Below are 25,851 nucleotides of genomic sequence, written 5' to 3' on the forward strand. Positions count from 1 at the left end.
CCCAGAGCCCCCCAGACCCCAAGGAGAGGCACCGGAGTTGGAGCGGTTAAAAACCAGGCTTTTATTGCGTCCTGCATGTGCTGCTCGGGCACGGCGCGCAGCCGCGGCTCCTGCCAAAGGGGTTATGAAACGCATCGAGTCCCGGAGCCGGGCCCTGCTCCTCCCCGCCCCCGAGAGCCGACATTGTACAAAACTCTATTTACAGAGAAAACAGGCAAAAACGGCGAGGCCAAAACCCCCTCGCCCTTCAGGAGGGAGCACCCAAGAGCGAAACGGCCACGCACTCCCTAGGGCAGCCACCCACGGCCCCCACGAGCCCTGAGCCACGCCGCAGCTGCTCCCTTTTCCAAAAATCAGGGAATTTGCACAAAAACCTCCCGTCCTGCAAGGGTGCAGCTGGAGGGGCCAGGGCACAACCCCCTGAAGGGCGGTGTGTCCTCCCTGGGGTGCTTCCCCCAGGGGACGGCGCGGCCAGGAGACCGCGAGCCCTCGCAGGAGCAGTGGGGTGCACAGGGAGACCTCATGGCTGATACTCAGTGGGATCGTGTTACTTTGGAACATAAACCGAGGGGAATGAACCACTGTTTAAAAAGAAAACCAAAATCAAAACAACCCCGCACACGTTCCTCCCTCCACGCGTGCTCGGGAGAGCGCCCCCGGAGCGCAGCGAGCCCTGCTCCCGCTCAGAAGGCGTAGCGCGTGCGGATGTCCTCCAGCTTCTTGGACACCTCGGGGGGCGTCCGGTCCAGCTCCTCGGCCACGTTCTTCTGCTTGTTGGGCTCCATCGAGTTGAACTGCTCGCACAGGTCCCCGTCGATCACGTTCTGGGGGGACAAGGAGGAGGGAGGTGAAGCGACAGGGTGTGAGGGCACCAAGCCGTGCCTGAGCGAGGAAAGCGGCAGCAAACGGCTCGCTCCCAGAGCTCCCTGGTCCCAGAGCTCCTCAAGCACCAGTTTTGGTCACCGCCACGCTCACCACACCAGTACTGGTTCACAAACCTCCCCCCACCGAGGAGAGGCCAGGACCTGCCGGCGCGAAGTCCCCGAGCAGCCCCCGAAACGTGGCGATTGGCCCCGCACCCGGACCCACCTTCACCGGGAAGTAGTAGGAGCGGAAACTGAGGTGGTCCCGCCCGCAGAGAGGGGGGTGCTCCGACCTCAAGTGCATCTCCACGTGTTGGAAGAAGTCGTGGTCCTGAGGAGAGAGGAAAAGAGCACGGATCATCGCGCGCTTACGGCACCAGCCAGGAACCGCTGCTGCCACCAGGCTCGGCCAGGGCTGATGGTGGCCCAGCTCTGGTGGTCAGTGGCCCGGTTTTGGTGGTCATCACCCCCCTCACGCTGCTCCAGGAGGCCCCGACAAACGCAGCCAAGAACGCCGCCTCCGGGACGTGAAGCACCAGCACTGGCAGGCTACACGGCCCTGCACAATGCTGGGCAACCCCCCTCAGACACAGGAGGGATTTACAGCAGCAGTGGGACAAGAAAAGCTTTGAACTCTTGACGAGCCCAGTGCAGCAGGAGGGGTTATTGAGCTCCTTCTCCTCCCCCTTGCAACTGAGCTGTCCTGCAGCCACAGGCTCTCCTGCAGCCCCGCAGAGCCCTGGAGGTACCTCAGGGATGCAGCACGTTCACAGAGAGCGCACAGAAAGCGGCATGACGACAGGGCGCACTTACCTCGTGGGAAGTGAAGGGGACCAAGATCCCTATCCCCCCCGACAAGGTGGTGTAGACGAGAGATTCAGAGCCTCCGGGGATCAGCGTGGTCTTTTGCAGCGAGAGCACCGTCTCTCCCACGTGGTAGTTCATGATCACTTCGGCCTGGAAGTCGAGCACAGCAGCACATGCATTCAGCTCGTATGAAAGCATCAAAGGGAGAGGAACACGAACAGATCCCACCACCCCCGAGTTCCGAGACTGCCTTCTGAGGGGACGTGCCCTGCACCTGCGAGCAGATGACACAGCTCAGCATGCCACTCAGCTACCCTCGAGCTGGGCAAAGGGATTTAACGAGGGCGAGGAGGAAAAGAAAACAAGTGTGCGGCTTCCACCCAGCACCACCCAATGGGCAGAGGCAGGATTTGGCTCCCGATGATGCTGAAATCCCACCAGCGCAGCACAGCGGGCGTGCAGGAGCAGGACTGGCGCCACAGCAAGCAGCACGTCCTCCTCCCATGAAGCCTTACCTTCTGCGACGCCCCGTTAAGGAGCCCCCGGTCCCAGAGAGCTTTGTTGCCTGTGGGGTCCTCGTCTACCTCGTCGTTGGTGTTGGGAGGCAGCCTCACCTGTGTCGGAAGAGCAGGGAAGGGTCAACAAGGTGCAGAGAAGTGGTGCGCTTCGGGAAAGCCTTTGGGGCTCTGAACAGGCCGCTCGGGTGGGCTCTACAAGAACAGCTCTATGCTTACTGTAAAACCATCAATTTGATCCCTCCAGCAGGGGCTCCAGGGTTAAATGGCAACCGTGTTATTACGACTGACGGCCCAAAAACGTGGGCAAGACCTCGAGCAGGCTCTGCCTGGCACGTGCAGACCACGCCGGGAGGCAGGGTTGCTTTGAAGGCGGGTGCCCCTAACGAGCCCAGCTCGGGGCAGGGACACCAAGAGCATTAATTTGCGTGCGGTGGCCAAATCCTGCGGGTGTAACGTCCGACACTCGCCGCACTCTGCGCTGCGAAGCGCCCAAGCACGCTTCAGAGATGAAAGCTCTGGCAGACAGGCTGCCTGCTCTCTCCTCCTCCCCGGCCGAAGGCCAGCCAAGCAGGGAAGTGTCGGCACTGACTACACCATCTCTCGGAGGAAGTGACAGAGAAAGCTAGCGCTGGCGCTGAGGTCTGGGCAGGGAAAGTGAGAGTGATCACCCCGACACGAGTGGCTGTGAAAGGGCCCACGAGACCAAGCATCGTTTTAAGGCTTACAGCAATTTCTGGGGCAGTTTTAAGGTAAAGTCATCGGATGCTTCAGAAACGCAGTGGGTTTTGACCCGATGATTCTTTAACTTGTTTGCTTTAGCTTAAACTGATAAACTGCAGCCGGCCGCTGTGACGACAGCCAGCGCCCCATAAAAAACAAGGGAATGGCACAGGGCGTTGCCTCCAGCTGAGCACAGATTCTCATTCCTTTAAGACAAATCATGGGTGTTTTAAGGAAAAAGACATCCGTGTTCAGAAAGCCTCTCCGAGGCACACTCACCACGCAGATGTTGCCGAATTTGTCGGCTCCGGCCACGGTGTCGTAATCCAGGAGGGTGGCTGTGGTGACCCACCGCGGGTAAGTGTCGTCGGCGAAGATGATGAGCTGGTTCTCGTTCCTTTTGTAGCGCACCCAGATGAAGCTCTCCTGGACGTCCGACACGATCACTCTGTGCCCGATGGTCTGGATCCCGCAGATGTAGTTGGCGATGTGCTGCGGGGGGAGGAAGGACAACAGCTGAGCGCCTCCACCAGGGAAGCATAACCCAGCCAGGTGCCATCAGCTCCATCCTGCTCCACCTGAGAGCGTTTCCCTCTGTGAACCAGGGCTGGCTGCCCGTTTCTCAGCGTCTCCTGCAAGGCTACCTGTCACACCTGGGGTACGCTGCAGCCCCAAGCTGAACACGCAGCCAATGCAGGGCCCTTGCAAGGCAACATTTTTCACTTAGCGGGCCGTGAACGGATGCAAGACCAGCACCCAGAGAAGCAGCGCCATCAGCAAACCAGACGTCAGCAGCAGGGCTTCCCCTCGCTGCTGCAGCCCTGCAGGACAGCTTCGATTTCTCATGCAAGTCATACTCAGCAGAGAAGAAAAAAAAAAACCAAAAAAACAAAGGAAGAACAAACATAACAAAAAGCCATTCCCCTACAAGTTCCCAGCTTGCTGCGTTTGGCTGTGCAGCAGCCAGCACCTGGCACGGGTTCTGCAACCAGCATGAGAGGAGGAGGAGGAGGAGCAGGCAATTAACAGTTAGAAAACCACGCTCCGAAATTTTTCTTCAAATCCCAGAGATGCGGAACAAGAAGGCCCATTGATCCTGTGCCTTTAAAAGTCCAAGAAATAGTTTAAGAGAAAAATCCCCTTTTCGGTGCTCCAGCCATCTGCAGAGGTGCTCGTACACACCCAGCTTCTGTCCCCAGCCACTTAAGGAACCGCTCCCAGCAGCTGTCACGCTGTATCTGCACGGGACCTCTCGCATTTGCAGCTCCTGCACACGTCGGTGAACAGCACCGAGCCGGCACGGGCAGAGCTGCTGAGGCTGCCCTGGGTGGACCGGGAGGCCCAGGCCCAGCTCTCAAGTCCCAGGGCACACTGGGGGCTGCAGGAGCTAAAGCCTTGCTTTGCCCACAGTGCAAGCAGCCGTGGTGAAGAACAAGAGCCAGTACCTTATTCTCACACTTCCGAAGCAGCTTCTTCTTGCCCAGGTCGTACACACGCAGCAGCTTCCCAACCCCGATCAGGACTCGTCCTTGGAAGGGGGCGATGGCTGCAGGAACCTCCTCCACGGGGGTCTAGAGAGGGACGGAAGAAGAAGAGGAAGGCCGTGAGATCCCCACCGGCAGAGCTGAGCTTACGCCGAGCCTCAGGAGGGACTCGGCTACGGCCTGGCAGAAACTCGCTGGCACGCACCAAGGCTTCCAGCAGCTGACCACAACCCTTTTAAACAGGTGGGGGACAAGGGCACCCTCCCAACGCCAGCACAGCCACACGGGCGCTAACGCAGCTCTGGGCACTACTGACAGCGCCCTCCTGGCAGCGCCCCAGCCGAGGGCAGGCGGCACAGAAGACAAGGTCCTGCTGCCTCTGCTCTTCGTGTTGCTTTTATCCTCAACAGAAAGATTTGATGCTTTGCCTAAAACTACCCAGAGGGAGCTTCCAGTTAGCGTTCCTAGCTCGGCTGCCTTGGCTACGAGAAGTTGTTTCACACCATCAGCTCCAAAGGGGGTGCTCGGTGGCACCAGAGGGCCGTGCTCCAGAACAGAACCACCCGCGGCACCAGGACCAGAGACGTGAAGGAAGCCCCAGTTTCCCTTCCCACGTGTTCAAACCCTGATCGTGCCGGAAGCACTTGGAAGAACACAATTTGGTTTAAATACAGCCCTGCAGAAACCCTTGCTAAAGCCCCCGAGGCCTGCCAGCCAAGCTGTCCCCTGGGCAACCAGCGCTTCCTACAGGCAGCCAAGAAGCGCGGCGACAGCTTCGTGCGGCCAGCACCGGGCCGAGCGCCTCGGCGCCAGGGCTCAAGCGACCGAGTGTGAGTTCATTTCATAAACGAGCGCCAAGTGCAGCTCCCTGAGCTCGTGCTGAGGCAGAAACAGAGCTGCTCTCTCCCCTGCTCGGTGGGGGCATGGAATAAACCACTCCTTTCCTGTCTGCCAATTAGATAAGACAGCTAGAGGCAAAGGACCGGGACTCCCGGGAGGTCTGCGTTGTGTCCTCAGCTCTGCAGAAGACGCCCCATGTGATTTTGGGGGGAGGTGGCTTGTTTTCTTGGAAACTGTTTCCAGTGTGTAACACCCGCATGATGATCTGAGGCAGTGCTGCAATGTTCCGGCTACGCTCAGGGCACCCAGAGGCTGCTCTCTCTCCCCCCTCACCTTGTGCAGGAACTCCAGCTTCTCGCCGCTGTTCACCAGCTTGTACGTGTAGACGAATCCCCCAGCAACCGAGCGCGGGTTCAGGATCAGGTCCTTGGCCACCCCCACCAGCACGTACCAGTCCTCGCCCGTGTTGGAGAAGCGGCACACGGCCACGCTGGGGGGGACGAGACACCGGGGGTCAGCGCCATTGCGACACAAACCCACCCGCAGCACAGCTTACGCCTGCCCAGGTCAGCCCAGCCCTCCCGCAGCGAGGTTTCACTTCCAGAGGTCAGTTTTCCTCCCTGCGGTCATGTTTGGAGCAGATTCCCTCACTCCCCCATGAAAAAAGATGCACCACAGCTGTCTCACATGCCCAAAGCACTGCTTTTATGCTCTCGCAGACTTTAGCCACATGCGAAGCCCCACTCAAAGCTCTTTTCCAAAGACTGTGCCAATTTGGACCGCACGTGTAAGCTTCCTCCCCTTCCACTGTTATTTCCTGCCTGGTGCCTAGCTCAGCCAGGCTGGGAATTCTGGACAAACAGGACAGAGCTTCTGGGCGAGCACGACCCAACCCCGCTCCACCTGCTGAGGCTCTGTGCTGCCTTCCCCGCATCCCTCCGACGCTTCCCTTCCCATCTCCGCTCGTTTATCTGGACGAGAAGGGAAGCAAGCAGGCGCAGGATGTTCTCGCGTTCCCAGCTCTCTTATCTCTCACGTCCACCCCCGTGTTGTTCTTTAAGCACCGGGGCCCAGCGAATGAATTTGGAGAGCTGCACCAGCTCCCGGTGTCATGTGCAGACAGACGAGGGCAGGATGGGAAGGAAAGGCAAGACAAAAGCTTTGAGCACGTGGCAATCCCTTCCGGGAATTCACCCGGCCTCCTGATAACATGCTGCGTCTGGACTTCAACTCGCAGTCGTAACAGTTGAGGAAAATGATGAAAAAATAAAAAACCCCACCTAAGACTCAGCAGCAGCAGGGATTTTTGCTGCGCCTGGCACTGCTTCTTACCTGAAGGCGGCTTCGTTCTGCTCTAGCTGGACCAGATCCAAGGTGTTTCCCTGGATGGGGTTCATCACCCTGATAACAGAGGCCCACTGCCCGTTCCCTGCCTTGGGAGCGCCGAAGATGGACTCCGGCAGGTTCTCGTTCAGGAAGGCTGCGGCCATCTCCGCGGCCAGCTCCCGCTCATCTTCGCCCGCAGCCTCCACCATTTCCTGGGGCACGTTAAAGGAAGGGGAAAAACCAGCTCAGAGCACTTCCTCACAGACCTGCCGACGCTGCGCAGAATACACCCCCTGACCCCCAGCCCAGGTACTCCAGAGCAAGGTTCCACCTGGGAAGCCCTAAAAGCCTTTGGATTGTGAAGCTGCCATCTGTCCTGAGCTCGTTCCCCCAGCAGGTCTCAGAGCACACTGTCAGCTCTTCCCGGCCCGAGGGGCAGCTGTCTGGGGAGCTGTTTCTCCAGAGCAACAGCTCTGGAAACAACATTGAGCAAACTGAAGATGAAAACCCACTGAAAGCCAAACATTCTCCCAGAGAACCCAAGGAACGGCGTTACGCAAGCAGGACTGTCCTGAGAAGGGGTTTTTAGAGCTTGTCAAAACAACACGCAAGGAGAGGAGCGCTGGGGAGCACTGCATCCTGCTGACACTCACGTTTCGAGGCAGATTTCCACTCCCTTCAGCGCCTGTGTCCGTACAGAGCACAGAAAGGAGCGGGCAGCAGCAGCTGGGACCGCCGAGAGGCGAGGGTTTCAGCAGAAGTTGTCCCCAGGGAAGGGACACGTGTGCCACCTGTCCGCCACCCCGCCTACCTCGGCCATCTGCTGCTTCCTCTGCGCCTTGGTGGCCTCGGTGTAGGCGTTGTGGTCCGTCTCGATGATGATCAGGTTGTTGCTCTCGGGGTGAATGACGAATTTGCGGGGTGTGTACTGCAAGGGGAAGGCGACCTGGTTGAAGACTGCCCCCAGCTTCTCCAGCGCCAAAATCCTGGGGGACAAAGACGTGAGAGGTGGTCAACACAATCCGACAGCGGCTGTCCCACGGGCGGAGGGTCATCCAATGCTCCTCAGAGATGCTCTAGTTACAACTGTATGAAAAATGCCAAAGCCTGACCAGCCAGCCTTTCTTCTGCAGCTTGCCAGCTGAAATGCCAGTTCTTCTGGCATTTCGTGACTGAAAACCACCAGTCTCTCCAGAAAGAATGGCTCCTTTAAAAGCAATGAATGCTGCAATCTCAGCGAGGACTGATATGAAGAAAGTGCCTGTTCAAGTGCATGAAGCAGAGCTCCCGAATTTGTGCTCCCTTGTTATTTTCATATCGATTTAATCCCTGATTTAAAAACACAACAACCCCAGGCCTGTCGTGCCGCTGACTGCTCAGATGATGTGCCCTGCTTTCTGCAAAGCAGCCAGTTCAGGTCACAAGCCTGACGGTCCTAATGCACAACAGGCTCTCAGTTATCAACAACTTCCCTCGGTAAGGAGCGGTGAATTTAAGGATTACCCGAATCACATTTGTTATTTCAAAAAGCTACAAAGCACCAACCGGAGAAGCGCACCACACCCTGTTTCTTTTTGACATGAGCACCCTTCTGTTCTGTTTGCTTTCGGAAACACAGACAAGTGTTTCTACCAAATCATGACCCATAATCAAATAACCTCAAAAAAAACCCCTTGAAAACGAAGCTGAGTCACTTGACCCCTTTCCTTCTGAAGGCCCTTCTGGCATCCCCCCAGTTCTTACCTCAGCGTGTTTGTGGAGATGGCCACAATGCCCTCGGGGCACTGCTCAGAGGCAAAACCGGAGGCGAACTCCAGGGTCTCGTAGGACAGGGGAGTCAGGTGGAAACGCGACTGATAGGAGTAGCTGAGCCAGGAGCGGCTCGACATGGCCAGCACCTGCAAGAGGCAGAAGGCAGCGAGTTGGGCACGCCTGGGGACGGAGGCGAGCTCCTTCTGTGCAACAGGAAGGGGTGTAGGTGAATGAACAGCGCGGCAACGGACCCCCACTGCTGGAAAAATGGAATAAATTCCTGTGGGTGGGCTCTGCGCAGCTCAGAGCACACCTTCAGAAACACCGCTTGCTTCCAAGAGACAGCGGTGTCTGGGAACCGCGTATGGCACGAAGAGGAGCTGTCAAGACAATGGACACTCAAACTGAGGTACAATAAAGAAAATTTTATCTGTAATATCCAAGATCAACTAATACTTTCATATCTAAAAAAAAAAACAAAAAAAACCAATGTTCTAATGGGAACAGGTCTTACAAAAGAACTATACGCTGTAGCTCCACCACCCTCCAAGTGCTGTAGCTCTGCTTTGGAATCTAAGTGACAGTTACTTAAAAAATAAATAAATAAATAAAATCAGTAGCCCATTTCCAATCGATTACGCTAAGGGAAACAAAGGAAGCAGATGGACTTGTAACTCCTCAGCTTCCCACATCTGGCTAACCCAACAGCAGCCCAATTTTCCTTTCTGCCTGACCAGCAAGAGCTGGAGTTGCCCTGAGGCTGCTCCAAGCCACACACCAGCTGTCCCCGAGCGTGGTTTTCCTCCCCAGGCTGTCAGACAAGAAACCAAGACTGGTGTCGATGCAGAAGGTGCTCGGTTGCTCGAACTGCTCTCTGAGTTACAGCTGGGAGGCCGGCAGGAGCAGGTCAGACCCACGCCGTGCACCACAACATGACAGCAAAGCTTGGATCCCCAGCTCCAGCCCCCTGCGCTGCCCGGCAGCATTTCTCAACCCTGAAGGTGTCATCCAAAAATGAGTCAGGCAGGGGGTGGCAGATCTCCCCAGTGTCACATCAGAAGGGCTAAAACGGCACTTCCGATGAAACAAGTTCTTCCCTGCGAGCCAAATCCTACAAATATTTTCCTCTAGCTGTGCACGTTAACATCGTAGCCCCTGGCTGTGCCGCTCTCGACCGGTGCGGGAGATGAGCACGACCTGCACTGAGCAGCCCAGGAGCACGGGGCTCCCTCTGGCTGTCCACCGAGGCAGGCAGGACAAGATTTTTCAGCGTCTCCGTGCCAAGAAATCCGTGCAGGGCTTTCCAGGCAAGCTGCAAACACAGCCTGTGGCTGGATGACTCCCTTTCAGGCAAGGCAGGGCAGCACTACACGTTAATTCCCAAGGGTACGGAGAATAGTGACAGGAACAAAGGTGTTTGTGGAAGGAGCGAGCTGCAGGCCAGGCAGCTCCATAACGAAGTCGTTCTGCTTCCCACCTTCACCCAGAGGGTCCCTGCCAGGAGGCCCCCCTGCCCTGCCCACCAGTAAGGACAACGGGGAAGCTGTACGGGGGACTGGGTCTGCCCCCCCCGGAGAGCTCGCCCCACTCACCGCCTCCTGGCCCTGCATCCGGACCCGGAAGAGCTTCACAGGCCGCGAGCCCAGGTACCTGGTCCTGGTATCGGAGAGATCACCCGTCACGGGGTCCAGCACAGTTCGCAGCAGCACACCGTTCTTGGCAGCAGGAAACCACAGTCAGACCACGATTACAGGCACAGAGTTAACAGCCACAGCCCCGTATTACTCAAGACAGAAGAAACAATTTCTGAAGAACCAGGCTTTTGTTTTCCTAGCTTCTGATACAACCCCTCCTGTAACCACTCTCTACCTAAACTGGCTCTTAGTATCACAAACCATAGCTCCTGCACACTCCCAGGAGGCAGAAAGGAATTACTATTAAAAAAAAAAAAAAAAAGCAAAAGCAAAAAACATTGACCAGAATTTTGGTACATCACATAGCCCTGAAAAGCTGGAGGACTGACTCAGTTTCCTAATCCCTCTCAGTACAAAGCATTCACCCCCCAAAGCCCACGCTGCTTAAGTTTGCCTTCTGACATCACTTGAGACTGCTCTGGTTATTTTTGCCACATGTTGAATTGTCAAAACAACATTTTTTGGTCAAGGATCACAGAGTCAGAACTGGATGCAACAAAAACTGTGCAGCAGCAGAGTTATTAGAGCAGAGCCTGCGGTTGTGCGCAGTCAGTTCCTTTGATATCCTGCCCTCCAGGCAATTTCTGCAGAAACGACCAACAACATTTCACCGAGAAATTTGCAGAGCTTGCCCTCCTTCTGGAAGGGGAAGAGTACAACTTGTCCCATGCGAAGTCTGGGGGAATGTGCTGTCTCCCGCCTAGCCTCGGGTCTGGGAACGCAGGGGGAAACTTGCACTTGTGCCCCGCCACACGGCGAGCTCCCCGCTCACCTGCAGGCCGATGTTGAGGTAGAGGAAGCCGATGGAGCCCCGCTCGCCCAGCTCGTCCTGCTTCTCCGTGCCGCCCATCTCCACGATGCACAGCGACTCGGGCTGCGCGGGGAGGGCCTGCATGCTCAGCGGCTGCAAGCAGTCCTGCGGGAGGCAGAGGGGGAAAAAAGGAAAAAAAAAAAAGTCACAACAGACACAGGCACGATGGATTGTGGCAAGCAAGGAGTGGCAACAACTCTGCGGTCTGCGGAAGACGAGCTCTGAACACTCGTCTGTCACAGGCAGAGGAATGATGGTGCTGCTCTGCTGCTAAACCACTTGCAGAATGGGTTTGCTTTTACCACAGATACAAACAGTGAGAAGAGAGGAGAACAAAAAAAAACTTTTATATCTTATCTAGTAAATGGCCAGGCCTGAGCAAGACCAGATAAAAGTAAGGAATCTGTTTCAGGCTGGGATCGAGGGCCGCGCTTCCTCTCAGCTCGGCAGAGAAGCCACACCAGTTAAAGTCATTCCTTCCTGACATCCACGGGACGCGGCTCCCGAGCTCCCTTCTGAACGCTCCGAGCCAACAAGAGGCAAAGCCAGAGCCGCTACTCACCGAAGGGTCGAGGGAAATAATCCTGACGGTGTTGTCCACCAGCCCGACGGCGAGGAAGCGGGAGCGCTGCTCGCCGGGCGGAACGTTGGCCAAGCTCATGCACACCACATCGGCCGACATCTCCTTCCGCTCTGTGTACTCGTTCAGCTGTCCCGACTGAGAAGCCCAAGAGGCACAAAGTTTATTTATTAACTGGGCAACGGGGCGGACCAGCACCAAAATCTCTCTCCAGACCCTTCCCCCAGTTGGTTTTAAATTTATTTTGAAGACAGAGCTTTGAATTATTATTATTTTTTAAACCATTTCTGTACAGCCTTGTTTCACTGACAACTCAAAGGGCCAGAACAGCAGGTCTGCTCTGGGGCAGGCGCCCCACGCTCTGCCGTGCCCTTCCAGCCTCCCTCAGCAGGTTAACGCCACACGTACCGGGTCCATCTCGAAGTAAACCAGCTCTCCTCCGGTCAGCGCTATCACCACCTGCCTCTGGTTCACAGCGCACTTGACGATGGTTTTCTTCCCGGGCGTCTTCCATTCGTTTACCCTTTTATCTGCTCGGATGTGCCGGATCCCATCCGGGTACACCTGAAGGACAAAAGGTCACGTTAATTCCTGGATTCCCAACTTTCGCCTCACCTGGAATTCCGACACAAGCAAGCCAAAGCAAGCACCACCCCGGCAGCAGTGCCCTACGTGCCATAGGCCGGACTAGGACAACGCCACTCGCAGCTGGAAGCATTTTCTCTCTGAACTACAGCAAGAAACCACTGAGCGTGCACTGAGGGAGTTTAGGAGCATTTTCGGCTTGTCCAGTGTAACTAGCAGGATAAAAGAGAGAAGGAGCCGCAGAGGTGCCAGGAGCTGTCCTTTACCTGCACCAAAGCATCGTCCCCCAGCAGGGAGCAGGACAAGGTGGGCGTCGTACCCAGGAACCCCGAGTCAGTCACTTCTTCTACGGTCTCTCCGATGGACAGCACCAGCGTGGCGTTTACGAAGGACACGATGATATAGGCGTCAAATTCATCTGAGCAAGGGAGACAGGAGGGGGAAAAAAGACTTGATTAAATAAATGCAAGGCTTCCCATCCAAATTCACAGCCTGACGGATGTCTAGCAGTTACTCTTCAGCAGAACTCCAGCGATAATCGCATCTGCTGGCAGTGCTGTGCGAGTTCATCCCAGGGCATGCAGCGCAAAAGCCGTCCACTGCTGGGCTCTGAGGAACGCCAGACCGAGCCAGGACGGAGCGATGATCTCTGTACGGAGTCAGTTCGTGATGAACTGACTTCTTTGCTTGCATTCTGCCAAGCAACCCTACTGCTTGCCGAGGACGGCACAGGGCCTGCAGTTTTTAAGACCCTTGCCCCACCTCACACGAGGAGCTGAACCCAGATTTAACACCCAGCGAGGCCCAACGCCAACAACCTGAACCACGGAACCTGTCTGCAGAAACCGCACCGTGGACGCTGTGAACAGGAGTTTGCAAACCCCACCTCTACCCAGCGTCCCCACGGTAACAGGCTGCACGTTTAGGACAGCAGTGAGCTCAGGGCTGGCCCGCTCCACCTGCACCCAGCAGCTCAGCTGCCTTACGCTCGCACTGCCACCCATACGGGCTCCCAGGATGAGAAAATTCCACCTTTAAGACAGAGCAAGAGTTGACCTTCTGCTGGTGCCGGTGACAGCACTGCAGCCATCATGTCCAGCGCTGGCCTCTCCCAGAGGGAACAGCTTGGGAGAGTCCAGTAGCTTGGACAGGGAGAAGCTATGCTAACAAAAACAGTCTGAACGGCTCACACGGAAATAGGGAAACTTCGTGGGAAACGGGGCAGGGGCAGCGTGCAGATGGAAAGCCCCGGCCTGCTGCTGCACGTCTGCATTCTGCGGCAAGAGAGGCAGTAAAGAGGGGAGGGGAGAGTCTTGTTAAAACAGAGTAATGAACGTAACAGCAGCAACGAAGCCGGCTGGGAAACGGAGCCAGGAGCCTCAGCGGAGGAGTGGGATTGCCTCAGAGAAGCTCCTGGTGCCGTTGTCATGCACGTGCCGTTTCTTCAAGAGGAGAAACCCATTGCACCCAATTCCACCCCAAGCTCAGGCACCAAATCGCATGAATTAGCAGGTGAAGGGGAGCGAGAGCTGTCCCAGCTGTGCCCCCCGAGCAGTTTCACCAGGGTTAGCACCGGTGAGAGACACGGAGAAGCAACCAACGCATCTCGAGGCATGGAAAGAGAACAGAGAGCTCCCACCAGGACGAGTACGGGATGCCAGCAGGCAACACGCAGCCTAGTTCGGTTGCCTTTAAGCTGGTAACCGAACCAAAGGCTCCAGGAACACATCTTTTTCCTACCCACCCTGCTCAGAGGAAGGTGTTGCCAAATCTGCTGTGTCATGTCTACTACCCAGCTCTGACACGCAGCTGAAAATATGCAAGTGAAGAACGCTTCATTTTCTCTGAACATCTGGCGCGCAGGCTCCGATGGAGACGGAGGAGCTTTGTGCAGCTGAAGCAGCCCCAGCACTGCCCCGTGGCACGGCTCCAGCACTGCTCCCTTAGCGGTCACAGCCAGGACCTGCAGCGCGCCCCCAGACCCCGAGGGAAGCAGATCCACGCGGGACAGCCAGGAAACAAGAACGGAGCCCGCACACAGAAACAGATCCTAGCAGAACTCCTCTGCCACTACCAGGGGACGGTAGGGGTCCGGTGAGCTGTGCGCTGCCGCACACCGCTTGCTTTCTGCTCTAAAACACGGCTTCTCCTGAAACTTGCATGCATTGTTGAACACCAGAAGCCTGCAAGAATTCCTCGACTGCTTTAACTAGTGATTCTAGCAGTTCACTGCCCTTTAATTCATAAATATCCTGTAGACAGGATGTTCTAAAAATTCCATTGCAAAGACCATCGCTGCTTTCCAAACTTCTTGAGAGCTGCTCCTTCCCCCGGGGCCGTCATTCTCATGACAAACCTCCGTGCTCCAGCTGGAGGCTCACCCACGTGGGCTGGAGCAGGATGAAGAAAGCCAAACAGATTCCCTTAGTCCTACTCCAAACAAAACTCACTCCTGCCTCTCAAGGCTTCTAGCTCTTTCTTTTCACTGCTTTAGCTACACCAGCGCGCGTCGTTAATCCTGCGTCGGTAATGGCGACAAGTGCACTTCTGCTCCAAGTCCAGGAGTGTCGCTTCGGGCCTCTCTGCTGAGGCTTCGGGAATAAAAGCTTTGATTTACCAGAGTGAAGTCAGTGAGTAGGACGCATTCATCCAGACTCCATACGATTCTGCTTCAGAAGACTGCCTAGCTGAAAGTAAGAAGGCTAAATCCCCGGGGCACGCTGAGAAGTACTCTCAGCCGAAGAACAGAGCTTTCTATCTTGACAAGACAACCACTCAGCTCCGTACAACCCCAAGCACAGCACCGGGCTGCCTGACTCGGGCAGACAGGCGTTACCCTGTGTGCAGGCACAAGGCTGCAGCGATGGTTACTACTGCCCTAATTGCTCCGGTTCGCCCCTTTCAGCTAGCGACAGACGTTTCAGTGCCCGAGGAGCCACAGCCGGACTCGTTCTCCTGTGCCCTCCGTACACGTTTCCTGCAGCCCCATGCACGCCACGACCAGTTAGGAAAACATCACGCTTCTGTCCAGGAACGCCGTGCCGCTGCCCTTTTTGGGCCTCGCCGGGAATTCAGTTTGGTTCAGCCCCCGGAGTTCCATCACCGCGAGCCAGCCCGCGCCCGACACGGGCGTTTCACGCGCCCAGACCCGCGGCGTTTGGGTTTGCACAAACGCACACAGCTCAGTGGGCAGAGACAAGCGGTGAGGAGGTTCAGGGCTATTCTCACTTGGAATACCCAGGGGGATGCCAGCGCATCTCCCTGGGCTCCTGTTTACTCCTGCAGCACTGACTCACCGCGCAGCGCCGTGTGTGCAGGAGCTGGCAGCTGCCTCCACGGCCCAGCGCACAGCCTTGAGCTCCCAGCCCTCAATACCCAGCTGTAAATAACCCAGGCTTTGGTGCAAAGCCCTCTGCTCCCCTGTCTGATGGCAGGCAGGTGCCAGGACCGCAGGGCAGCCCCATGCCAGCAACGCCTACGGGTGCCTCAGGAATTATTGGTTGCTTTCTCTGAGGGGGAAACAAAAAAAAAGCAGCTCGGGAGCTGAGAACGCCTCTCGAACGCACACCTGATTTTAGGCAGAACACCATTCTGCAGACACAGTCAATTATTCTGTCCCCCAAAGAGCCTCAGAAGGAACGGGAGATGCCTTCTACTCCTCAGCTACTGAAGCCCAAAGGCACCAATCTCCAGCTACACGACAGCTTCCCGAACTCATGCACTGAAAAGCTCAGCGGAAAGGGAGCCCCGTGACTTTGGGATTGTGCGTGGTTAACCTGTGGGACTGCTCAGGAGCCCCTAGCAGTAGGTACACACCTGTGGTGATCAGCACCTCCACCACCAGCCACCTGCGGAAGAAAAAAAGAGGCTCGGTATTGGTAGTGTGCATCACCACGTACCAGCCAGGGTTAGTACTGCTCCGACGGCTGCCAGCCCGCACGGGTCTCTGAGGCCCTGCAGCACGCGCTCGCCGCGGCACCGAGGCAGCGCCAGGCAGCCCGACTGCAAACTGAGCACTCGCACCAGCACTCGTGCAGCTTCAGGATCAGACAGGTGTCTGGAAGGGCCCTGCAGTCTGATTAAAACCCACAGGAATTGTGTGAATTCAGTGAGTCGTGGCTTGGTGATCGCTTTTACAGAAAGGTAAACTATTTAAAAAGCGGCACGGCTGCCAACAGCTTCCAGCATTTTTGGAGTCATCGAGGTCTTTATGCTGAAACTCAGAAAATCTGGTAAAAGGAAAAAGAGGCAGCAGCAAGACCGGGCTGCTTTATGCGGGTTAGCGATGGTCCTCCGTCCCCTGGAAGTCAAAGTGCTCCTCTGGAACCCCACCAGAAAAGGTTTTAAAACTGTAAGGTCATGTCGGAAGTCTCGATCTCTCCAAGGCAAACAACGTTACCAGCTCCTATTCTGGAAGGCAGGAGCACAAGCAAACTGGAATGCCTCTTTTAAAGAAAATCACGTGGTTTTGGTATGAACCGTGGAAATATTTTCCTTCTGACCCCTTTCATTTCTGGGAAACACGCAGGCACCTCCCGCACAGGGTCCCTTCCATGCTGCTCAGACAGTACCCGAGCCTCAGAACACAAATACAGGAATTGAAGGCAGGTCTCAGGTGGCAAGGAAAATCCCACAGCAACGCCTGACACCCCCACAGGCTCCCTGGAAGACACGCTACTCCAAGACTGCTTAAAATCGAGATACCAGCACAGGAGGACGGGGTCTCTGCTGCAACAGCCTGCCATTTCTATAGCCAGAGCGTAAGACCACAGCAAGTCTCTGCGAGACGTGCACTGCCTCAGGAACAGCCACGGAGACACACCAGCACCCCGACTAGTTTCATTTCAGGCGTGCTTGGCATTTCTGAGGACCTCCATTCTCACCCCCGAGAGAGGCAGGACGAGGGCTGACATTTCCTCCTATACTTTCGCAAGGCAAACCCATCATTTTGGAGCAGGTTAAAAAAATACGAGCAAACCCACAAGCTCATACATTTGGACAATTTCAACGATTGGACTTCCTGGAACGCGCAGCACCCTACATCCCGCTGGGGTTTTGAATAGGCAGCGCGTCCCAGCCCAAACAGGCTGTTTTCTTTACAGACAGGCACGGAGGGAAGTAATAAAACACAGATACTGCTGCCCATCTATCCGCTTTGTTCCGTAATTCGCATCCTGCTGCCTCGCGAAGAGCTGATGCCTGCAGTTGTCAACACCTCTGAAGCAGCGAGCCTGCTCCAGCACACAGCAGTGCCGCTGCCTCCTGATGTCAGAGCAAGAACTCGCGGAAGGTGGAAAGGGCGAGCAGAATTCCGGAGATGCAGCACAGCGGGCCGCGGGGGCAGGTGTTTCTTTGCCAAAGGGAAGCGTGACAGTCCTAGGGGGGCTTCCACGTACAGTTTGCCGATTCAAATTGAGTTTCGGGGACAGCACACAGCCACCGTGCTGCACCCTTCCTACCTCCTCGGACAAAAGACCCCCCAAAAAACAGCGAAAGAACCCCAAAGCATGTCATCACCTCCCCGTGCTTTAGGAGAGCACCCCGTACCTTCAACGTGCCTCCTCACGGTCCACACAGCGTTGGGGTTACCGGGCAGCTCCGAGACGGCCATTTCGGACACCTAGGGGGAAACGGGGACCAGGTTCTTTTGATAACAGATGTTCAGACTTACTGGGGGATTACTTACTGTAACAATCAGTCTTTAAGCTTTCCCACAACCGGGCAGGAAAACTACCAAATTCCCAGCTCTGATGCTCCCCCCGTGCCAGACGTGCAAGGGGGCAGAGCGCGCTGAGCAGCGCTGTCGCAACACGAGGGCTCCAGCTGACCAGCTTTTACACGGGGTCACCCGCCCCCGGCGCCGAGAGCAGCAGCAGCTGGCAGGGACGCTGCGAAAGCTCCAGCTCGAGACACTCGCGTGTTAGGGGAGACAAAATGCAGGTGGTGCGGAGTCAACAGAACAAAAAGCCTTTGAGGCTGTGAGAGCGAACAGCACGGCCCTCCTGCTTCCGAGGCACAAGCCTTGAGTCTTAGTCTGCCTCCAGACTACAGCGAAAGGAGAGTCCCCTCCTCACAGCACCCTCAGTCCTCAGATCATCTCCCGCTGCCTCCCGCTGTGTTTCTGAGGAGCTGAAGTCTTACCTCGAGCCCATGCCTCAGAACCCTCAGAGACGAGCGGGGCCCCCGGCCACAGGCCACGTACAGCTGGGGGGTGTCCTCGTTGGCCAGATCCGCGATCTGCGGGGAGGAACGGTGTCAAATGATCCGCAGGAAGAGGAAATAAAACCGAGCTCTGTACGCCGTGCTAGTGCTCTAATGCTTTCCTCAGCCACTACAAACTGTGAGGATGCCACAGGGTGTGCCACCTGCTGCCCTGAAATAACGTCAAATTTTACCCAACCCCTCTGCAGAGGGGATGAGAACCGGTCTAATGGTCAACAGAGGACCAGCACAGGACTGCTGGCCGACACCGTACGTCCTGATGTGAATTTATCACCACGGCAATCAAAACCTGTCAGAGCAGGTGCCAGTCTCGGGCAGCTGACCGAGGATTTAGCAGGCCTGCTTTTCTACCAGCATTTACTGTAGCACAGAATTTCTGGAAAGCTAGGATAACGTAGCTCTGGTGACTCTGCTTACACGCAAATACTCTGCAGAAAAGCAGAGGGAAAAAAAATCATGCCTCCACAATGAATTCCTCCAAGTGAGAAAGATTTAAGAGCGGGAGGGAGCTTGCTGATGGCAACGCACCTGACAACACAGAATAGGCGACAAACTGTCCAACTCATCCACCAGCACCAGGTTCTTGAGGGGTCGTGGCTGGAAGAAGAACGTATCTCCTTCCTCCAGGGGCATGGCAGAAGAGAACTCGGGCTCCTCGTCGTCGTCGCCCAGGTGAGCTATCTGGTACAGGTAGCTGGGACAGAGCAAGAGCACGCTGAGCACAAAGCACGGGCTGCTCCAAGTCAGGCACAGCCAAATACCGGGCAGCAGGGTGGAGGAAATCCTTCCCTATCTCACAGCCATTAAAACTTAGCCTTAGGGGTCGCTTCCTTGGTGACAAGAACACGTTACGAGGGAATCTGACGGCTGCTAAATGAATAAATTAAATCGAGGTCTCCTCATCCGCAGCTGTCCCTGGCAAGGTATCGCAGAGTTTTGGTGTTTTGCCTCGGAGATGCTCGTGGTAGAGCCAAAGCACTGGCGGCTGAGGCCACAAGCAGGGCCAGCAAATAAGACTGCAGCTCTGCAGTTCCGTGTTTTATTGGAGTACTCTCACCTCGTTACTTCTACCCTCACTCTCTGTTCCATTTTATGGGTCTAAATAACACAACGATCGAGTTAAACTTCAGAGGAGAAAATAAATCCAGAAGGACAGGCCAATCCAATTCCTATTTTTAATATGTGCAAACGAACATGGCTTCCTCAAAAGCTTGCTTTACAAAACTGAATTCAGCCGCTCTGGTAAACCAGAGGGAGCTCCCCCGGGTGGCTGACTCCGCAGATGCAGTCAGAAGAGCACAAACCTCCATTTCTGTGAGCATACCGCTGCAAAGCCACATCCAAAGCCTTCTTCCAATCTTTGGAATATTCATGAACCCCAAATACAAGAAGAGGAAGCCCTCGAGAACGACTGTATTAAGAAGCGGGCCACACAGTTACTGATAAAAAAACCCCTACCTACTCCCGAGCACGCCATCAGGTTTTGAGACGCTGTACTACGCGTGCAAGTTCAGTGAAAATCAACCAAATTAACCAAAAGATAATTCATCCATCAGGACATGACCGATCCTACATGAACCCTAAGTGCTCAGTTCTTCCAAAACCTGCCGCAGCAACACGTTATCTTCTGTCCTCTGCCCTACAGTATTTAATCTGGGTTCAACAACAAGAAAATTCCCCGTTCAGTCATAGCCTAACCCAATTGTTCTGCTCAAGCCATGTGAACAAAGCATTAATCCACTCATTAAAACAGAGATTGTCTTTTTATGTTCAGTAAGGTCAAGGGTCGGCTTGCAGTCCTGAACAGAAACAGGCTGTTTCAGGGGAAAAATGCCGATGTGCAATTGTTTACTCACTGGTTTCCAAATTCAGAAGCCACGAAGAGAAAGCCCGTCTTCAGCACGCACATGGCAGCAGCCACAGGAACGGTGTCGAAGTACTTCAGTCGAATCTCCGTCACCTGAAAGCAGACGAAGACGTGACTGTGCTTGCAGAGTACTAAAGCCGTACACGTCTCAATAAAAAAGCCAGGCCGCCTGCTCCATCCTGAGGCTTCCTGGCTTCTGAAACACTGAGTCATTTTAGAAAAAAACAAAGGCAGATGTGAAAGTTAACTGCCTAAAAGGAAGAGGGAACTGGCTCAGTTTGCACATCACTGCACACCAGCCGTCCTCCACAAGTGCACAACTGTCCTGAGCAAATGTCTGCGTCTGGCACGGTCACAGCACCCCTTGGTAAAGCATTCAAGAACGGTCTCGAGCCACTTACAGATGCTGCACACTCACTCTTTGCGCTAAATTCGATGTGTTTAGACGCAGGTGGAACTAACATTGGACATACACTCAGAAAAAAACAAGCACCAAGCACGTGATTCAGTGCGGCAGAGATCTCTTCACTGAGAAGCACCAGGGCAGGCAGCAGCAAGCCACCTCGGTTCAGGTTTATTTCAACTCACAGACCAGCTGCACCAAGGTGGCTGTATCTCAAGTGGCAACGAGATCGACTGCAGCGTATACGCAACAGCTTTGTAAACCTCGTGCTGCCTCTGTATGAGCAAGGAGCCGTTATGGCCATGGGTGTAGCTGTTACAAAGCACACAGACCACGCACCACCAGAGCTAAACCCAAAATATTAGGCATTCGTCTGTTTAGAGAATCGGGCAGAACAATGAACCGAGGACTCTGTGGCAACGAGCGCTTTGTGTTGTTCCGCCACAGTGCTCACCATGTCTTCATCGGTCTCCAGAGTGATTTTGAAGATGTCTCCCTGCTCCGTCTGGGCCAGGAAGAAGAACATGGACTTGGTCTTGTGTGTGGCGGAGCAGACAAAAATCATACCCCTCTCCGGGTCGTCCAAGTCGTTCTGCCAAGAGAGCACGCAGGGTCACTGGTGGAAGACTCAGAGCAAGCACACGTGTGGCGCCACTGCCTGCAGCGCTCCCACCTCACGGGTGCCCAAGAACTGACCGCACGGGGACAGGCTTTCAGCACAAAGCCCACGCCCCGGCACAGCCGGCACATCCCCTCCCCTGCAGGAAATACATCCCTCAGGCGCTGTGCCTCAGCACTCCCCCTCCTGCCCCTTTCACCCTCCTCCTGGAGGACCCTCACATATCAGAGCCAAGGGCTGCATCCCACGAGCAGCACCGAGCTTTGGCAGGTGCTCAGAGCTCTGCCAGAACCTGCAGCGGAGGAGGAGGAGGCGGCGGCAGAGGATGGAGCAGCTGAAGCTACGACAGAGCTGCCGCCGAATTCACCCGCGCCCACACCGGCAAGCGTGCCTCACCGTCTGCAGTCATCCTCTCACGCTGCCAGCGCTGCCTGATCAGAGCCTTTGTGGTGTCTGCAGCGTGAGCCTCAGAGAAGAGACATGAACCAAACTCATCCCTTCAGGCTGCGCACACCCCCACGTCCCCACGTGCAAGGGAGACGACAGGCTGACAGACCGCAACCCTCCTTCCTCGCTTTAAATCCTCCCGACGCAGGCGGACACCGAGCACACGTTCAGCACCGACAAGAAAAATCTCAAAAAAAGGGTAAGGGAGGGATCCCGGAGCTCTCACCCGTCTCCTGGGAATTGGGCATCTGATGTCAGGCTGGTCACCGAAGTTTTTGTACGTGATGTAGTTCTCTGAGCAGATCAGCACCCCGCTGGGGCCGTCAGAACCACCAGGAACTGAAACACAACAAAAAAATGTTACCCTGAAGAGTCCTTGCCACGGGTCTGACTCGCTGCCTGTAAAGCATTTTAGTTTTCTTTAAAACAGCACGGGTCCTATTGCTCTGAGTAACCCTAAATGTGAGTCTGCTCTGACTGAGGAGAAAGAGACACCGAACCGAGGGCTTAGGAAGGAGAAAAAGATGTGGCTTCAGACCAATTGCTTGTTTTATCCTTCACATCTCATTGTCTAGAAAGCCACGCCATGCCCCGAATACCAGCAGCCCGTCAGCTGAGGCCGACCTTTGGGTTACCGGCACATTTGCTCGTTGCCATAAAATCTCCCAGAGGCTTTCTGACCCTTCCTTCGTCCTCTGAGCGCGCCTTTAGAAGGCTGCTGTCGAGCCCCGTGGGCGGGCAGCAGCGCTCGGACCCAGCAGCGGGGCAAGAAGAGAGCGCGCTGCTCCTCCTCAGCTTCTGCTGCTCCCGGAGAGGGCCCCGCAGCGCAGCCGTTCCCCACGGCCAGGGGGCTCGCTTCGCTTCCCTCCTTGTGTTTAGAGACCCTCGTGTGCGTGTTAGCTGCTGGAATCCCATGTGGGAGCACAGCAGCACCCGTGTGGTCCCTCAGATTGCATCCCTTCGTGTCTGTCCCTGGCTAATTTTAACATCTCGTGGCTCTGAGCAATGAGAACCCGAAGGAAACCTCAGAGCTCTGCATCTCTTTTTAAACCTCAGCTGCGTCGGTGCGTTTCTAAATATTTCCACACAGGAACCTGACTCCCCCTTAATTTACGCCGGTGGCTCAGACTACTGCCCCAATAACCCCCAGGACCTAAAGCAGCCCGGTGGCCGGTACCTGTTATTAGGAAGTTGCCGTGCTCTTCCAGGGGCTCGCTGTATTTCCTAACAACGTGGTTCAAACCCAGGTCCAGCTCATAAAACGTCAGCGTCTGCTGTGTGTTGGCTGCTGCTTCCCCCGTTGGATCGTTGTCTGCTTCCTGAAACAAACCACAGATTTCAGATTTTAAATTCTTTCAAGCCACCGATGGCAGAATGCTTTTGGGGGAAGCATTCCGAAGTGCTCAAGTCCCAAAGACAACGCACAAAAAAGGTTCAGAGGAAGCGAACGTGCCCATTTGCAGCTGAACAGCAAGACCCTGAGCAGAAGCACCGGGACGGAACAGAATCCCGGGTCTGACTGGAGGCACGACCAGAAGCAGGTGAGTTTGAGACAGAAGTTCCCTGGGACAGCAAAGGCAGGCAGCGTTCCCTGCCTTCACGGGCAGGTAAAGGGAAAGGGCGGAAGAGAAATAAAGCGTTAAGGCTAGCAAAGGGCAACCGGGTTCTTCTCACCTCGTAATCCATCTCCAGGCAGGCAAACATCGGGTTCTCAAACCCCACGTCGACTCCCACCACGTGGTAGACCAAGGTATTGGCCTTGTGCGCCTCCAGCGGGGAGGAGATGGTGAGGCGGGCGGCGGCGTCCCTGTTCAGGATGTACACCAGCTTCTGCTTCTCGATAGCGCCTGAAACGGGAGGGCGGTGGGGCAGCGCGGGGCCACACAGCTCCCCGTGCCCACTTGCCCCCACGCACACACACACTTTGCGACGAGGTGTCAGCATATTTCCGCTGCTGCGGGCACCCCGTGCCTCTAATTAACACCAAACATTTCATTTTCAGTGCCTCGGGCCCAAGCAACAGCAGAGCCCCCAGCTCCCTGACACCTAACGCTGCTCTTTGGGCCTGCCCAGCCCCGTGCTCGCTCCCCTGTCAGCACCACGTGGGCAGAGGGAACTCACACCCAGTGTTCACTCACACCACGAGCTCGCTGTCCCTTTGGCTGCAGAAGCACAACCGTTAGTGACACCGGCCAGCTGACGGTAAATCCTATCAAAAAAACCCCAAAAGCCCACCCCAGGCTCCCCCTGCCTGCAAAGCCTGATCAGAAACGCATCTGGTTGTCCTCACAACTCATCTCGGAGAAGAGACATGAATTCACAGCATCATTTCAGGCTGTAGGCCCTACTGGAGGCCCCAGTGTTTCTCCTAGATAGTGCGTGCCAGGGCTCTGTCTGCTCACCGTGAGGCAAGCTGCCTTCCTGAACTGTTGGGGGGCAATTAAGTTGCGCAGCGTCAAGGAACCAGCCCACGTGCCTGCACTCTCCCTGATGCGCCTAACGAGCTTCCTGAGAACAAACACCCCGATTACACCTGGCAGGGGCTCGCTTCGAAGCTCCTAACCCCGGGACAGGAACACAAAGCAGGACCCGACCCCCGCTGACTTACTGATCATGACCGCGCGGCCCTTTGGGTCCACAGCCAGGTACTGCCCGGGCACGATCCTGCGGCAGCCGCTCTTGCCGAAGGTCTCCTGGTGGATCTTCTCGAAGACGTTCTTGGAGGGCTGGTACTCCAGGATGACGATGCGCCCCGAGTCGCTGCCCACCACGATGTAGTCCTTGGTGCCGCCCGTCAGGCGGAAGGCCATGAGCGAGCGGATGACCCCGAACACCTCCACCGTCAGCAGCGTGTGCACCTTCCCCGTGTTGGGGTCCGGGCGCAGCAGCTCCAGGATCTTGCCCCGGGACACGACGATTTCTTGCTGCTTGGTTCCTGCGGGGCCCGGAACGCAAAGGAGTGAGGGACAGCATGGTGAGAGCGCTCCCGAGGCGCTCTGTGGTAAAAGCTTCTTGGTAATGAGAATAAGACGAGAATAGAATGACGACAACAGCAACTCCTTGGCATTTATTTACTGCCACAATTACTAAAAAAGAACGTAAAGGGACGCGTTCACCACTAACAACGATGCTGGAGCATCTGGGTGATGATCACAGTATCACAGAATACCCCGACTTGGAAGGGACCCACAACGATTGAGTCCAACTCCTGGAATTAATCTTTAATTAATCTTTATAAAAGCTTTTACTCGTTTTGATGTATCTATTTTATTGATTTATACAGCAATTATTATCACGCCAACTTGGTTCCCACTTACACGTTAGTGCCTTTTCATTACTACTGCCCTTTGCTTAAGAACTTACTGCCCAGCCCTAAAGCGCTGGGGGGCAGGGAAGATATTTTTTGGTAACTTTCCCATTTACAGAAGGGAAAGTTCAATGGCAGGTAAGGAGCTGGAAGAGAACAAACCCCCCCGCAGTATCGTGGACAACCAAACTTCCCCTCATCCTTCCACAGGTCCCAGCCGCACGCCCAAGACAACAATAACAACCCCACCTTGGTGTTTATTTGCTGCTGTAATCACTAATTAAGCGCGCAGGGACTTGTTCACCACGAAGCATCTGGGTGACGACGGAAGCGAACGAAACGCCCCGTTATATCACGGACAACCAAACTCCCCTCCACCCTCCCGCAGGCTCCAGCCGCACGCCCCAGAGGAGGCGACAACCGCCGGCCGAAGCCGTGCGGGTGCCGAGGGCACCCCGGGCACCGCAGCCCCTTCCCCCGGCGCAGCTACCTGAGAAGTTGCCGTGGATGGCATAGCTGATGCCCGTGGCGCGCTGCAGCGTCAGGTTGTACAGGAACATGGCGGCGTCGCTTCACGCCTCGGCCGGGCCGAGCCTAGAACTTTACAGAGAGACGCTTATTAAAATAATCTGCGGCGCGCAGCCACCCCCGGCCTGCCCGCGGCCCCCCCCCCCCCCCCCGGCCTCCCTCAGCGCTGTCTCCCCGCTGCCGCCCCCCGCCCCCGAAATGGCGGCCCGCACCGCGCCCCCCCGGCCCAGGGACGCGCCGGGAGCGGCCCTACCGTGCGGATGGCGGCGGGAGGCGGCGGATGGCGGCGGATGGCCGTGCGGCCTAGGCGGGCTCCCCGCCGGCCCGCTCCGCCATGAGCCCCGCACCTCCCGCCCGGGGCCTCGCGCGAGGCCCCGCGGGCCGTGAGGGGCGGGCCGCCCGCCGCGCTGCCTGACAGGACTCCCACAGAAACGCGGCCTCTCCCCGCTCGGCGAGCCCCCGAAAAAAAACCCCGAGG

The 25,851-nt window shown here is 56.0% G+C and overlaps 1 protein-coding gene across 1 annotated transcript; it reads right to left on the bottom strand.

The window, feature by feature from the left end:
* Positions 1-44: 44 nt before the first annotated feature.
* SF3B3 (splicing factor 3b subunit 3) lies at positions 45-25,765 on the bottom strand. Its single transcript, XM_040571567.1, has 26 exons — positions 25,627-25,765; positions 25,336-25,445; positions 24,147-24,473; positions 23,213-23,385; positions 22,716-22,857; positions 21,765-21,877; positions 20,927-21,064; positions 20,059-20,162; positions 18,731-18,896; positions 18,122-18,217; positions 17,528-17,600; positions 12,247-12,398; positions 11,804-11,959; positions 11,378-11,533; positions 10,777-10,920; positions 9,903-10,025; positions 8,302-8,456; positions 7,370-7,544; positions 6,565-6,770; positions 5,566-5,722; positions 4,354-4,479; positions 3,188-3,400; positions 2,186-2,284; positions 1,677-1,820; positions 1,090-1,194; positions 45-824 (listed from the first exon to the last, which is right to left on the bottom strand). The coding sequence occupies exons 2-26, from the start codon at positions 25,403-25,405 to the stop codon at positions 684-686; spliced, it is 3,654 nt and encodes a 1,217-aa protein (XP_040427501.1). The 5' UTR covers positions 25,406-25,445; positions 25,627-25,765; the 3' UTR covers positions 45-683.
* Positions 25,766-25,851: the final 86 nt, after the last annotated feature.

This window comes from Cygnus olor, chromosome 12, assembly GCF_009769625.2.
Source record: "Cygnus olor isolate bCygOlo1 chromosome 12, bCygOlo1.pri.v2, whole genome shotgun sequence".
NCBI lineage: Eukaryota > Metazoa > Chordata > Aves > Anseriformes > Anatidae > Cygnus > Cygnus olor.